At 35.2% G+C, this 15,683-nt stretch overlaps 3 protein-coding genes across 14 annotated transcripts; 2 read left to right on the top strand and 1 right to left on the bottom strand.

Annotated features, from left to right (window-relative positions):
• The first annotated feature begins 158 nt into the window (after positions 1–158).
• Positions 159–4,889, top strand: LOC140890573 (uncharacterized). Of its 12 annotated transcripts, none has more exons than XM_073298454.1 (11): positions 159–335; positions 484–550; positions 1,361–1,429; positions 1,821–1,994; positions 2,093–2,179; positions 2,444–2,571; positions 2,780–2,876; positions 2,977–3,054; positions 3,143–3,368; positions 3,485–3,708; positions 4,682–4,889. In XM_073298454.1, exons 3-11 carry the CDS (start codon positions 1,364–1,366, stop codon positions 4,709–4,711), a joined length of 1,110 nt encoding a protein of 369 aa, XP_073154555.1. In that variant the 5' UTR covers positions 159–335; positions 484–550; positions 1,361–1,363; the 3' UTR covers positions 4,712–4,889. The 12 variants fall into 12 exon arrangements, with proteins under 12 accessions (XP_073154555.1, XP_073154553.1, XP_073154550.1 ...); XM_073298452.1 differs by having other exon boundaries at positions 159–368; XM_073298449.1 differs by having other exon boundaries at positions 159–368; positions 484–600.
• A 114-nt stretch (positions 4,890–5,003) lies between these two features.
• LOC140893234 (PTI1-like tyrosine-protein kinase At3g15890) lies at positions 5,004–6,546 on the bottom strand. The gene is made up of 4 exons (XM_073302298.1): positions 6,500–6,546; positions 6,236–6,386; positions 5,887–6,149; positions 5,004–5,765 (listed from the first exon to the last, which is right to left on the bottom strand). The coding sequence occupies exons 1-4, from the start codon at positions 6,544–6,546 to the stop codon at positions 5,066–5,068; spliced, it is 1,161 nt and encodes a 386-aa protein (XP_073158399.1). The 3' UTR covers positions 5,004–5,065.
• A 5,588-nt stretch (positions 6,547–12,134) lies between these two features.
• LOC140888460 (zinc finger BED domain-containing protein RICESLEEPER 2-like) lies at positions 12,135–14,303 on the top strand. Its single transcript, XM_073296145.1, has one exon. The coding sequence runs from the start codon at positions 12,135–12,137 to the stop codon at positions 14,301–14,303; it is 2,169 nt and encodes a 722-aa protein (XP_073152246.1).
• Positions 14,304–15,683: the final 1,380 nt, after the last annotated feature.

The following is a 15,683-nucleotide window of genomic DNA, read 5'->3' as shown; positions in this document are numbered from 1 at the left end:
TTCCTCTGTAACATATATTTCCTTATTACATCTTTTTTAGCATAAAAACTCTTATGAAATTGTTCATACTTCAATTTTATGAAAAAATATTAGAACGTTTTACATTTTATACCATATTTCTCATCTCAACTATGACCCGATCAAACTATCTTCATTTATAATTATTCAATAATCTCGTTTCATTTGTTTGGGACCCACACGCCAGCACCAGCCAATTAACTCGTGCGCCACTGATCAACCGCTCAGCGGCCGCCGCCACATTCGGCCACCTCTCGCCGTCGCCGCTCCACACAACTGCTGCAACACCTCTGTTCACTTCCTCTTCCTACGCCGCGGTTGAAATATGGAAAATTTGGGAATTATACTTGGTTAACAAATTTTCAAAGATGTCAATTTGTATATAAAATAATAATATATAAAATTTAATATAATTGATTCAAAATTAAACTAACCCGAAAGCTTATGTTTGACTCGCGGTGGCAGATATCCGAGAAGAGTCCAACTCCGTATTTGTATGGATGCAATCTGATGCGTCGCATATATTCCAACGGTATTGTACTTGATCTACTACATTGTCAAATTCGACAGTTGAAGTTGAAGGTTACCCTCTCATTATTTAATTTTGCTGACATTTGAATATGTCTTTTAGCAATTGGAGAGTCAAAGTGGCAGCTCACCTTCCCATTATTTTACTGGCTTTTGAATGGATGCACATGTATCTTAGCTTGGCTGGGAAAGTGGTTGTGTCCGGATTGTGGTGATATTTGGTTGTGCTAGTGGGGATATTAGTTTCTGGGATTTGTTAAATATTGCTTGTTTGTGTTTTCTTGGTTCTCTCTGTGAGATACTTCTCTCTCTTGGTTTGTAATCAGTGTCAAGCTTAATTTCTTGAATTTCAGAAGCCATAAATCGATTTTCTGTATGAGTCAGGGGGTGCTGGTTTTGAAGGACAATCGCACACTTTTTAGTGTAGAGCTGTCTTTGATTTTGTAGATGTGGTTAATTTAGTAAGAGAGCTATTGAAACATTGTTGATTGACTTGTTTTATATAGTTGCGAGCGAAGCTAACCAAACAATAGAATGGAAATGAGATAGGATATGAGAATGAACGAAAGTAAGCAGCTTTGTATCTCTTGCTTCGCAAAATTAGAAAAGCATGTTACTCGTTGCTCACACTTGTCATTCCTTAGATAGAGTTTGTGATGATGGTGTTAATTTTGATAAGAATGGAATGCACCTGCGAGTAGACTGAAGGTGGTAGTTAACAAGATTTATATCGTGTATTTCATGTCTGATAATTTTATGAAGAGTAAAGCAATGAAACATATTTTTACCATTTTTTATCTGTTCTTATGCACAGCTTATGAATGGGGCAATGGGTCAACAAAGTAAACCAATTGCACAAGCCCTTTTTCTGAAATTAATAATGGTACTTGGTTATTTTTTCCAGAGAGAAGTTTTTGAAATTGCATGTCCTGATTGAATCAAGTGAGATACCCATATATTATGTAGAGCTCATGCATAAGTCAACCTTGTGGAGCAATAAGTTTTACCGTCTGATTTCTTACCTTTTTTTTTTTTTTGCATTACAAAAAACGGTGATTTCTTACCTTTTAATTTACACATTAAAAGTGTTAACTTATATGCATCAAAGATGAAAGATACGTGTTCTAAAATCTTAAGTATGATTGAGACTATTAATTCATTTTGACTATATATTCTTAGTCTTGAAAATGTGAAATTGGAAAAATAATTAACATATGCTGCAAAATAGCTGTTTTATTCGTTCTGTTATTAATGATTTATTATTTCATTCGTAGATTATCTTGGCTTCTATTAATTTATCCTGTGATGCACAAAGTGTACTAGTAAATACCACAATATCTCCAAACATGAAGAACGATAGCTGGTCTTGGACACCGTTGGTCGAGGAATTGACTTTTCCTGCAAATTCAGTCCCTTTCAATAGCTGCCATGCTTCTACAATTGTAGAGGTGTTTCTTAACAACCAAATTTCTTACCGGATACACAGTCATCAAATGAATATTATGAGTTGATTGAGTATTTAAGTTTTTACTTTTTATTCTGTTAGGTTGATACAGATCATTTTTTGGTAGCTTATTTTGGCGGCACAGCAGAGGGAGCACCTGATGTTAAGATTTGGATACAGACTTACAAGGTGCATGACTTACCTTATAACTTGTACATTGGAACTTTTTTCTTGAAACCAGTTCCACTGATCGATACCGAGGAGATAATTTAAATGTTCACATTTGCAAGATTGTATGTAATCGCTTGTCTTTCCCCCAATTCCACTGAGAAACTTCTCAGGGATCAATTGTTTATTTCGATTCCAATTAAGTTACGGGAACCTTATTCCTATCCCTCCTTTTGTGGTTGATACCCTTTGGAACTATAGTTATAATGCTAAATTTGTTTGCAGGATGGTTATTGGAGCTCTCCTCTCATTGCTGATGAACAACCTAATGTTCCTATGTGGAATCCCGTGCTATTTAAACACCCTTCCAACGAGTTGCTACTATTCTATAAAATCGGTCAAGAGGTTCAAAAGTAATTCCTCAAGCCTAGACCTTGTTACTCTCATTTCAGATTTCCTCACTAATTTCCAATAGAAAATGATTCCGTTAGTAACAACATTCTCCGCATTTCATGGATTAAATAAATGTTGATAATCAGGTGTCACAATCCATAGGACTTTGTAAATGTGCATCAAATTACACGTACGATTCTTTTTTCTTTAATATGGTTTGCTAATTAGATGGAGCGGATGCATGAAGAGGTCATTTGATGGTGGCATCACTTGGTCAGAAAGACAGCAGCTTCCTCCTGGTATATTGGGACCAATTAAAAATAAGGTATGGTCATGTTCATGATGCTTGTGGCTGTTAGAAGGCAGTTGATTCCTTGATATTAATATGCTTCCTTCTGTGACTTGTGATGAATCTTGATATGCAGCCTATTTTGCTAGAGAATGGAGATTTGCTGTGTGGATCATCCGTTGAGAGCTGGAATTCTTGGGGTGCATGGATGGAGGTTTAATAACTATTCAATCTCAATTATTCTCAGGTAAAAAAAACTTCAATGAATCATTGGTATTGACTTCTGTAATCTTGTTAAACAGATAACTTCAGATTTGGGTTTGTCATGGAGAAAATATGGGCCAATATACATTAAAAACGAGTCTCTTAGTGTCATTCAACCCGTTCCTTACCAGACTGCAAATGGAAATATTCGTGTTCTCTTGAGATCCTTTGACGGGATAAATAAAATCTGCATGTCAGAATCTTATGATGGTGGCCATAACTGGGATTACGTGAGGCCAACAGAACTGCCAAATCCAAATTCAGGTTTCAACCTTACTAGAAATCTTCTGTAAACCATGTAGCTAAAATGTGTAATGACACTGTTGAAATTATTTGCTCAACGGTTTTCGTTGATCATATGTAGCCTTATCCGTGAACAGGAATCGATGGTGTGAAGCTTACAGATGGGCGTCTTGTCCTTGCGTACAACACAAATTCCCGAGCTGTACTCAAAGTTGCAATATCTCTAGATGATGGGGACTCGTGGACAGACGTGGCTACCTTAGAGGAGACCCAAGGAATGGAGTTCTCTTATCCTGCTGTAATCCAATCAAGTGATGGATTAGTTCACATCACCTATACGTATAATAGGACACAAATCAAGGTAATCGGATTGGAGATACGATCTACGAACTATTTTAATTTTATTATGATAGTTCTTTAAGTTTATTTGGTTCTAGTCAGATAAAAAATAGCGTGGCAATTAGTGTAGGCTTCGTGGCTAGTGATAAGAGGTGCACATGGGTCAGAACTCAGATATCTGGTCCTTCTGCCATTCTAATTATTCGATCTGGCATAGTCTGATATTACATTTTGCGAACGGTACTTTATCATCTAAAAGAGAATATCTGTGTAATCGAATATTTTCTTTGTTATCCTTTTTGGATTGAATATTACAAGCATTTGTCACAACTAGTTTTATACACCTCTATTAGCTAACTCCGATCTTCCGCTCAAGTCATTTCTTCTTCTGTTTGACATAGTATCAAAATTTTCAGGTCTTTATAGGACATTTGGAAAATTTAATTCGCCGTTAGCAGATATCTGATTGATCAAATTTTTTTGGAACGGATACAGAGGATTTTTGGATATTCGGAGTTTTTTGTGCACCTTAGTATTGGATATAGCAAATGGTTTTAAAGCAATAGTTCCTTGGTACATATGTTGTCCCAGGCAATATTTCTATTAGCTAGTTTTTTGTGGTTCTCTATTGGGACTGTTACTTTGTGCTAGGTTATCATGTTGTGTATTGAAGAATTCGATTCAGTGGACGCTACTTGTTCCATCTAAAAACTAAACGTACATTTGGAATTTTTTTGTTTACCAATGCGCCTGCTGCTTTTGCGTCCTTGGATATTTTAATACTAGGGCTGAGATTTCATAATCATCAGCTAAAATATGAGATGATGTTACAAATTATGGTTGCCCATTTTCCATGGCCATTATCTTAATTTCTGGAGATTAGTGGTATTTTAACATTAAGAGCATGGCATAATAAATAAATCTTTGTAAATGGATTTCTTTCTTTCCTTTTTAAAACAGGAATCTGACCTTTTGCTGGTTTATTTATGTTGCAGCATGTCGTGTTTCAACCAACTAAGCTTTAAGTTGCGCTTTGATGGGGACAAATGTTGGCTGGAGAGGTATTTTAGTTCCGTTGTTACCAATTTGAAGCTACGAGAATAAATTCTCCAAAATTTATTATGTTGTATGTACATTTTCTTCGAATATCATTGAAATATAACACAACAATATTTTCTTTTTATAAATTAAATAAATTAATACTTCCAAAAGTCGACCGACGAATACATACATGGTACTGAGTTCCAAACGATGTTTGGTTATAGATCTTAAAGCACTTCGATGAAATACAATTTGACAATGTTGGTGGATAAAATCTGTCAGAAAAATGATTGATGGGTTGAAAATACTTCTTATGAGTGAATCAAGATAATAACAACTCAAGTTTGCTGCATGCCTTGTATCTTTTTACCATAACCTCTGTTATAAGTATCCTTCATCTTCTGTGTCTCCAAGGCGCCGAAGACGCCGTATACGCCGCTCTCGTCTTCGTAGCCATTATGTTCATTGTCACTAGCTTGATCAAGATCCATCAGATCTTCACCGTACCGAAAACTTTTGATCTTCGCATTCAACCCCTTGGGATTTGGCTCCTGCCCTTTAAGAAGGCTTACCACTTCCTTCATTTTAGGCCTTTTCTCTGCCTCAGTTTGAACACACAATGCAGCGACATTTATCATCCTTATCAACTGATTTTCGTCGAAATTCCCCCGCAGCCTAGGATCTACGAGATCTCTAAACCTCCCTCTAGTTATGAATGGCTCCGACCATTCCGTGATGGTCCGTTTAACGCCTCCGGGGAGCTTCTCAATAGGCTTTCTTCCGGTGACAATCTCTAGCAGCAGAATTCCAAAGCTGTAGACATCACAACTCTCGGAAACCTTTCCCCACATCGCGTACTCAGGCGCGAGGTATCCTAACGTCCCTTTGACCCGCGTAGTCATGTGGCTAACGCCTTCTGGGATGAGCTTGGCGAACCCAAAATCTGCCACCAGTGGCTCAAAATCTGAATCCAATAGTACATTGCTGGCCTTGATGTCTCTGTGAATGATATGCGGGGTCACCTCGTGGTGCAAGTACCTACATATCATGAGGGAGTTAATTAACTTGCAAACATTTTCTTGCAAGTTCATGTTATACACATAGCAAATGCTCAAAAGAGCGATTAATTATTAAAATGATAGCACAATGAATATCTTACAACAAGCCTTCAGCAGATCCAAGTGCAATTTTCATTCTCTTTTTCCAATCAAGCTGAACTTCTCCAGCAAACTGGCCATGCAAATGAGAGAGCAAGCTGAGATTCGGCATGTAGTCGTACACGATGAGACGCTGATCATTCCCGGCACAGTAGCCCCTTAGGCCTAGCAGATTCTTGTGTCTCACCCTACCAAGTACCTCGACCTCCACCGCGAACTCCATTTCGGCTTTCGAATTCATGGACTTCAATTTCTTGACCGCTATCTGGATTTATACACACATGACATCCAAAACAATCCTAATATTGATCATTTTTTCATAACAAAAAGAAAAAATGGAAGTTTAGTTACTTGGAGTCCATCCGATGTTTTGCCCCAATACACACTTCCAAAGCCTCCTTCTCCGAGCTTGTAATCTTCACAGAAACCATTTGTAGCAGAATGCAGCTCCTTGTACGTGAAAATTCTCCATGTTTTGCTATTTCCTCCACCAAATGTCAAACTAAAAAATCCCCAAAAAAAAAAAAAATGTTTATATTCTTTGATCATATTATATATATGTTACAAAACTAGATACATAAAACAAAATTATAATTAATTTGTTTTTGCACATACCCTTCCTCAACTTTTTCGGAATTGCAGCAACTGAGGGATGATCCCATAGCTAGTTTGGTTTACAGGAGTTCTGAGTCTGAATTCAGACAAGTTTTCTTAGAGATTTTGATTGTTTTTATGCATCATTTTCACTGATGACCTATGCCAATTTATCTTCTTTGAACTGGCAATGCCGCCCTTAGCCGGCGGAGCTTGTTAAGTTTGAAGTATGTGTACATTTCATATAAAATAATATACATTTAATTAGTCTTGAGGAAACTCGAAAAAATCATCCCGTAATTAGTCTGTATTGGATTTTGGTCATTTAATTAGTCTTAAATTTTTACTAAAGAAAAACTATCATTCGATCGAGTCCATCTAATTAAGTTCATGTTCATGTCGTTAGATTACGGGAGTTCCTCGTATTTTAATAAAAACTCATATCATGTGTTGAGATCCAAAAGCTAAAACTTCACTATTCACATGAAAGTAGTGTTTGAGAGAGTTTTTAGAAAGCACGTCTCAGCTTTTTGTTAATAAAATTTTACAAAATTTCAAAATGTTGTTAACGAAAAAGCTGATAAGTGCTTTTAAGAAGCTCTCTCAACATTACTGATGAAAAATAACACTGATCAATGTGTAAAGTAGAAAATTAAATCCACCACAAGATATGATTATATATATATTGACGTATGCATTAATAAAGAAATAATTGAGCTAAATAGTCAACAAGGAAACAAATTAAGAATTGTTGTGAAAAGTAAAATTTATAAAACTCAAAAACTCAAAATATTTTCAAACTCCACACTTTAAATTTATTCTCTCAAATTGTGTTTTTCTACACAAATGGAGAGACCTATTTATAGATCTCAATGGGAGATTAGTCCAAAAATTAAATCATCATCATCTATATCATCACACACTAATTTTCAAAATAATACAACTCAATTTTCAATAATTCTAATATAATATAATATATTTTCAACACTCCTCTTTGTGATGATGATCATCATATGATGATTGTCTTTATTACGTGTTTTATGCTATCTCGTTAAAAACCTTACTAGGAAAAATCCAGTGGGATAAAAACCATAGCAAGGAAAAAAGAGTGCAGCCACGTAAACTCCCCCTCATGTTAATATGAGTGATTCTTCACATATTCCGTAGATTGCGCATCCCAATGTTGTATATATGCTTTCTGAATATCGTCGTAGGAAGTGCCTTTGTGAAGAGATCTGATGAGTTCTCACTTGATTGAATGTAACAGATATCAATATCTTTATTCTTCTCAAACTCTTGAGTGTAGGCAAAGAACTTTGGGGGGATATGTTTGGTTCTGTCACTTTTGATGTATCCTTCTTTTATTTGAGAAATACATGCAGCATTGTCTTCATACAAAGTCACAGGCTTCTTGTCTACTGATAATCCACAAGAAGTTTGGATATGTTGTGTCATTGATTTTAACCACACATTCACGACTTGCTTCATGTAATGCAATAATCTCGGCGTGATTTGATGAAGTTGTTACGAGTGTTTGTTTCTGTGAACGCCAAGAAATTGTGGTGCCTCCACAAGTAAATACATATCCGGTTTGGGAACGTGTCTTATGTGGATCAGATAAATATCCAGTATCAGCATAACCAATGATACTTTGATTGGTGTCTTTTGAGTACAAAAGTCCCAAATCTGTCGTTCTTCGTAGATAACGGAATATTTGTTTAATTTCGTTTCAGTGCCTCTTTGTTGGATATGAACTGAATCTTGCCAATAAATTTACAGCAAAAGATATATCAGGTCTAGTGCAATTTGCAAGATACATAAGGGCACTAATGGCACTTAGATATGGTACTTCTGGACCAAGAATAACTTCATCATCCTCACATGGACGGAATTGATCCTTTTCTATGTTTAATGATCTTACAACCATTGGAGTACTTAATGGATTTGATTTATCCATATTAAAACGTTTAAGGATCTTTTCTGTATAATTTGTCTGGTGAACAAAAATTCCACATTCTTTTTGTTCGATTTGCAAACCCAGACAGTACTTGGTTTTTTCAAGATCCTTCATTTCAAATTCTTCTTTCAAGTACATCATAACTTCTTGAATTTCTTTATTCGTTCCAATGATGTTTAAATCATCAACATATACAGCAATAATTACACATCCGGATGTTGTTTTCTTGATGAAAACACAAGGGCATATTGGATCATTTACATATCCCTTTTTCATCAAGTGATCACTTAGCCGATTATACCACATTCGGCCTGATTGTTTCAACCCATATAATGATCTTTGCAATTTTACAAAATAAAATTCTCTGGGTTTTGAACTTTGTGCTTCAGGCATCTTAAATCCTTCAGGAATTTTCATGTATATATCACTATCAAGTGATCCGTATAAGTAAGCTATAACAACATCCATAAGACACATTTCCAAATTTTCAGACACTGCCAAACTAATCAAATATCAAAACGTAATTGCATCCATAACAGGAGAATACGTGTCTTCATAATTAATTCCAGGCCTTTGAGAAAAACCGTGTGCAACAAGTCTAGCTTTATATCTGACTATTTCATTTTTCTCATTTTGCTTTTGAATAAAAACCCATTTGTATCCAACAGGTTTTACACATTCAGGTGTGAGGACTATAGGTCCAAAAACATTACGTTTATTCAGCGAATCCAATTCAACCTGGATGGCATCTTTCCATTTGGCCCAATCATGACGAGTTTTACATTCACCAAAAGATTTTGGTTCATGATCCTCATTTTTATTTATGATGTCACAAGCCACATTATAAGAAAATATCTCATCAATATCTTCTATGACTTTTTGGTTCCATATTTTTCCAGTATTAATATAATTGATAGAGATTTCACGATTCTCGTCAGTTTGTGGTTCTGACAGAACATTTTCATCATCAGGTATTTTTTCTGGAACACCATTTTCTATTTTATGATCATCGTGCTTCTCTATGCCTTTTCTTTTCCGAGGATTTTTATCCTTGGAACCGACTGGCCTTCCACGCTTCAGGCGTTTAATGACATCATGAGTGTCTTCAATCTGTTTCTTTGGAATTTCAATTCGAGCTGGGGCATTTACAGCATGTATATATGATTTTGTCACCCCTTTTGTGTCTGCAAATGCATCTGGCATTTGATTTGCTATTCTTTGCAAATGTACAATTTGCTGTACATCTTTTTCACATTGTTTGGTCTTTGGATCCAAATGTAACAATGATGGTACATACCATGTGATTTCTTTTTCGATATGTTTCTTTTTTCCCCCTAACACTGGGAATATTTCTTCATTAAAATGACAATCAGCGAAGCGTGCTGTAAACACATCGCCTGTTTGAGGCTCAAAATATCGAATGATTGATGGACTATCATAACCGATATAAATACCGATTTTTCTTTGAGGACCCATTTTTTATCGTTGAGGTGGTGCAATAGGCACATACACCATACATTCAAAAATTATTAGATGAGAGATATTTGGTTCTTTACCAAATGCAAGTTTTAATGGGGAGAATTTATGATATGCACTTGGTCTGATGCGAATTAATGTCGCAGCATGTAAAATTGCATGTCCCCATATAGAAATAGGGAGTTTTGTTTTCATAATCATTGGTCTAGCAATCAGTTGTAGACGTTTAATCAATGATTCAGCTAATCCATTTTGCATATGAACATGAGCTACAGGATGTTCAATAGTGATTTCCATTGACATACAATAATCATTGAAAGTCTGGGATGTAAATTCTCCAGCATTATCAAATATTATTTTCTTAATTGTATAATCGAGAAATTGATTTCGCAATTTTATTATTTGAGTCATCAATCTTGCAAATGCCACATTCCGAGTTGACAATAAGCATACATATGACCATCTGCTCGAGGCATCGATCAATACCATAAAGTATCGAAATGGTCCACATGATGGATGAATTGGCCCACATATATCACCCTGAATACGTTCAAGAAATATGGGTGATTCAGTTTGGATTTTAGCTGGTGATGGTCTTATAATAAGTTTTCCAAGTGAACATGCTTTACATTGAAACTTATTATTCTGAAAGATCTTCTGGTCTTTCAGTGGATGACCATGTGTATTTTCAATAATTCTTCGCATCATTGTTGAACCAAAATGTCCCAATCGATCATGCCAATTTGTTAATATTGATGAATTATCCATCACCATATTTGATTCAATTGGACTTATATGTGTATAATGCAATCCAGTAGGGAGCATTGGTAGTTTCTTAACTACAAATTTCTTTCCTGACTTATATGTGGTAAGAAACATATATTTCTGATTTCCATCAGTCATTGTCTCAGTATCATATCCATGAGAATATATGTTATTAAAACTCAACAAATTTCTTTTCGATCGTGGTGAATATAAAGCATCATTTATCAAAAATTTTGTACCATTAGGTAACAAAAATTTCGCTTTACCAAAACCTTCAATCAAGTCTACAGGACCTGATATTGTATTCACCATTGTTTTTGTTGGTTTTAGTTCCAAGAAATATGTTTCATCTCGCAGAATAGTGTGCGTTGTACCACTATCCGATATGCAAATTTTCATGATATTATTTCCATGTTTGCTCATAGCATTTTTCATATCAAACTTCACAAAAATGTAAGAAAAATTAAGTACAATACAAATGTAAAATATAACATGCTTTATAATACAAAAATGCATGAAAAATACAAATTTGTTACAATCTAGTCTCACCAATCTTTTAATCAATGTCTTCGAAATCATTCAAAAAATCTGCAGCACTGAAACTAGTTGAACCAATTAAATGGTCACTATTTTCAACAAAATTGGTCTCTTTTCCTTTTCCCTTTATCGATTCTTTATAGAGCTTACAAAGGTGCTCGGGGGCTCGACAAGTTCGTGACCAATGTTCCGGAGTGCCACATCTATAACAAACACTCTCGGTTCTTTTTGAGTGATTTTCATTTTCACTCATGTTTTCATGCTGCCTTTTTAGTGGGTGGTGCGTGACGCTCTTTTGAGATGAGTTACTGAAATAACTATCTCGATTATTTTCATATCCACGACCGCGTCCACGACCACAGTCATTTCTACGTCCACGTCCACGCCCACGTCCTCGACCTCGTCCACGACCTAGGGGTGGGCATTAAACGGTTTAAACCGAAAAAACCGACCGGACCACAAATTACGGGTTTTTTGGTTCGGTTTAAACGGTTTTTTGGTCGGTTCTGGTTTTGATTTTTATAATTTTGGTTTTTCGGTCCGGTTTTCGGTTCTGGTTTTTTAAAAACCGAAAAAACCAAACCGACCATTTAAAATATTAAAAATATTAAAAATAATTAATATACGTAATTTTATTTAGGTTTAGAGATTTATGGCCGCCTCCAGTCTTTACTTTTCAGACTTCACCTTCAATCCCTAACCTGGTGACCCCTCTTCTTTCACTCTCCACTCTTCAGCGGCTCGCATTTTATCTATTCTACTCAAATTCAAAAGTTTCTAATCTCCAGCGTCCATCACTTTTGTTTGCCTTCATTGTAGGTCCAACTTCAAGGTCAAATAATATTTTATTTTCTAAAAGTATTGGTTCTCTGCTTTTTTCTTGATGTTGTTTCTCATAAACCTTTTATATTATCTTAATAGATGGCTGAAGAAAGTAAACTTGATGAAAGTAATGGTTCAAATGCTAACGCACCTTCTTCGGTATCTACGATTACCAGTGAAGTTGGAAAAAAACGAAAAGCGGTAAGAACTAGATCTCCTGTCTGGGAACATTTTGAGAAGTATGATGATTCTGATGGGGCTCCTAGAGCAAGGTGCAAATATTGTAGTTCTAATTATGCTGCTAATACAAGCTTTAATGGAACTTCAACGTTGAGTGGTCATTTGCAAAAATGTAAAAAAAATCCCAATAATGTTGAAACTAGCCAAGCTAAAATAGGTTTTCATCAAGCTCCAAAAGATCAGAAGGGTGAAGGTTCAATGAGCATTTGGAAATTTGATCAGGAACTATGTAGGAAAGCTTTAGCTAAAATGATAATTTTAGACGAGCAACCTTTTAGTTCTGTTGAAAAAGAGGGATTTAGGTACTTTTTAAGTGTGGCACAACCTCAGTTTCGAATTTCATCTCGTAAAACAGTGACAAGGGATTGTTTTGAACTTTTTTCTGAAGAAAAGCAAAAGCTTAAGACATTTTTCAAAGAGAACAATCAAAGAATCTGTTTGACAACAGATACATGGACTTCAATTCAAAGAATTAATTATTTGTGTCTCACTGGTCATTTTATCGATAAAGATTGGAAGTTGCATAAGAGGATACTGAATTTTTGCCCAGTAAGTAGCCACAAGGGTGATGATATGGCAATTGCAATAACCAAGTGTTTACTTGATTGGGGTTTGGATAAAGTTTTTACTGTAACAGTTGATAACGCTAGTTCAAATGATGTTACAGTGAAAGAATTGTCAAAACAATTCAGTAAATGGGGAACAAATTTGATGGATGGTCATCACCTTCATGTTAGGTGTATGGCCCATGTGATCAATCTTATTGTTCAAGATGGTTTAAAAGAAATTGGTGATTCTGTTAGACGTGTTAGACAAGCTGTGAGATATATCAGACAATCTCCAGCAAGGATCAAAAGATTTAAAGATTGCTGTGAAATTGAAAAAATAACAAGTAAAAGGTCCTTGTGTTTAGATGTTGCCACTAGGTGGAATTCCACTTATTTGATGTTAAAAGCAGCTCAAGAATTTGAAAACGCTTTTGTAAGTTATGGCAATCTTGATCCCGGTTTGTTAGAATATCTTCTTCTTTATGTTTGTGAAGATGGAAAGATTGCAGGTGCCCTTACAAGTGATGATTGGGCTAATGTAAGACGGATGGAGAAGTTTCTTGAAACATTTTATAACCTTACATTGAGGGTATCGGGTTCATTATATGTAACATCAAATGTTCACTTCCACGAAATTGGTGAGCTTTATTGTGTTTTGAAATTGTTGACAGAGGGTGATGATATTAATTTGAGTTTGATGGCAAGGAAAATGAAAGCTAAATTTGACAAGTACTGGGGTGTTCCACAAAAGATGAATAAGATGATTTTTGTTTCATGTGTTCTTGATCCTCGATTCAAATTTGATTATGTCGCTTTTGTTCTTTTGAGGATGTATGGGCAAGAAAAGGGAGAGAAAATGAGAGATGAAGTTAAGACATATATGACTAGTTTATTTGATGAATATCGAAAGGTAACTTCAAAAACTTTTGGAGTCTTGTCTGATTCACATTGTAGCACAATGGACTTATCATCAAGAATAAATTTTGGGAGCATTCACAAAGGAACACTAATACAACAAGAATATTTAAAACATAAAGCAGAAAGTGGATGTATGGATGCTAAATCAGAGTTGGATAGGTATCTTGGTGAAGAAATTGAGGTTGCAAATGAGCAATTTGATATTTTACTTTGGTGGAAAATGAACTCACCTAGATTTCCTTCTCTTGCTGATATGGCTCGTCATGTGTTAGCGATTCCAATTTCTACTGTGGCTTCGGAAAGTGCGTTTAGTACCGGAGGACGTGTTCTTGATTCATTTAGAAGTTCATTGACTCCTAGGTTGGTGCAAGCTCTTGTTTGTGTTCAAGATTGGCTTCGAAATGAATCTTCACCAGTTAAAACAGAGGAGGAGTTGGATCATCTTGAGCGACTTGAATCTGGTGTGTACCTCATATCTTTTTATGTTATAATTATTTTATTCCTTATCGCCTATCGGTTGATGATGCCAATTTTTAATTGTTTTCCCAGATTTTCTCAATAATGGAACAGATTCATGCATTATTGATATATAATTGTGACATGTAATCAGGTATGCTAAGTTTAATTAATTTATGTGGATACATTTTTTTTTTGAGTTGATACTTGATATTTTTATTTCCTTACAAGTGACGATTTTTGTTGCAGGAGTGATATGGATCAGATGCTGGAATTATTCATTGTCAGCAATTCAAAATATCCAAATTGCTTACAAGAGTCATTGTTATATATTTTTGATTATTTTGTTTTGATGTTTTTAAGATAATTTCAAATTGGTTACAAGAATCATAGATATGCTATGCCTAGTTTTTATTACTTGATTTTGATGTTATAAGATAATCAAAAATTTGGTTTGATCTCTGGTTTTTTTATTTGTTTAAAGTTTTGACATACAACTTTATTTTTAAGTTTTAGCTCAATTTTTTACACAAACCGTAATAACCGACCATAATAACCAAAACCGTAATAAAAAAACCGAACCAAACCGAAATAAAATGGTTTGGTTTAGGATTAGAAATTTGAGAAACCGTAAACCGAAACACCGAACCGAATTTTGTTAAAACCGAACCGAACCGACCATTGCCCACCCCTACCACGACCAAAATCTGGTCTATTCCTTTGATTTTGGTTTTCATTTTTCATTACGACATTTGCTTCAGGAAATGCCGTTGATCCAGTGGGTCGGGATTGATGATTTCTTACTAACAATTCGTTGTTCTTTTTCGCCACAAGAAGACATGCGATTAGTTCAGAATATCTCAAAAATCCACGCACTCTATACTGTTGTTGTAGAGTTATATTCGATGCGTGAAAAGTGGAAAATGTTTTCTCAAGCATTTTCATCTCTGTGACTTCAAGTCCACAGAATTTTAATTGCGAGACTATTCGATACATCGCAGAATTATAATCACTGACTTTTTTAAAGTCTTGGAATCTCAACGTATTCCATTCATCACGGGCGGTCGGGAGTATCACTTCCCTTATATGCTCAAATCTTTCTTTCAGCCCTTTCCATAAAGTCATTGGGTCTTTTTCGGTGAGATACTCACATTTTAACCCTTCATCAAGATGTCGGCGACTCGGCGCAAGAAAATCATAGTTTTTGCTTTATCTTGTGAGGTTGATATATTATTTTCTTTAATGCTTTCATTTAGACCCAATGACTCAAGATGCATCTCAACATCAAGAGTCCATGGCATATAATTTTTTTCAGTGATATCGAGTGCAACGAATTCAAGCTTTGCCAAGTTTGACATGGTGGTACTAGAAAAATAACAATTCATTTTATTAGTTAATTTTCATTAATATGACAATACAAAATAATGGATAAACGATGAGTACAAGTAATTGTACAAATAGAGAAAAAGCATGTGGTGAAAAATCG

The sequence above is a fragment of the Henckelia pumila genome, chromosome 3 (genome assembly GCF_033568475.1).
Source record: "Henckelia pumila isolate YLH828 chromosome 3, ASM3356847v2, whole genome shotgun sequence".
Taxonomy (NCBI): Eukaryota; Viridiplantae; Streptophyta; class Magnoliopsida; order Lamiales; family Gesneriaceae; genus Henckelia; species Henckelia pumila.
This window is presented reverse-complemented; position numbering and strand designations above follow the sequence as displayed.

Coding starts and splice junctions, on each gene's coding strand:
- LOC140890573 (XM_073298449.1), top strand. CDS start 529: ATGCGTCGCATATATTCCAACGGTATTGTACTTGATCTACTACATTGT. Junction 601..1,360: donor TTCGACAGTTGAAGTTGAAG/GTTACCCTCTCA, acceptor TCTTATGCACAG/CTTATGAATGGGGCAATGGG. Junction 2,572..2,779: donor ATCGGTCAAGAGGTTCAAAA/GTAATTCCTCAA, acceptor TTTGCTAATTAG/ATGGAGCGGATGCATGAAGA.
- LOC140893234 (XM_073302298.1), bottom strand. CDS start 6,546: ATGGGATCATCCCTCAGTTGCTGCAATTCCGAAAAAGTTGAGGAAGG. Junction 6,150..6,235: donor AAACATCGGATGGACTCCAA/GTAACTAAACTT, acceptor GTATAAATCCAG/ATAGCGGTCAAGAAATTGAA. Junction 5,766..5,886: donor GGATCTGCTGAAGGCTTGTT/GTAAGATATTCA, acceptor CATGATATGTAG/GTACTTGCACCACGAGGTGA.
- LOC140888460 (XM_073296145.1), top strand. CDS start 12,135: ATGGCTGAAGAAAGTAAACTTGATGAAAGTAATGGTTCAAATGCTAAC.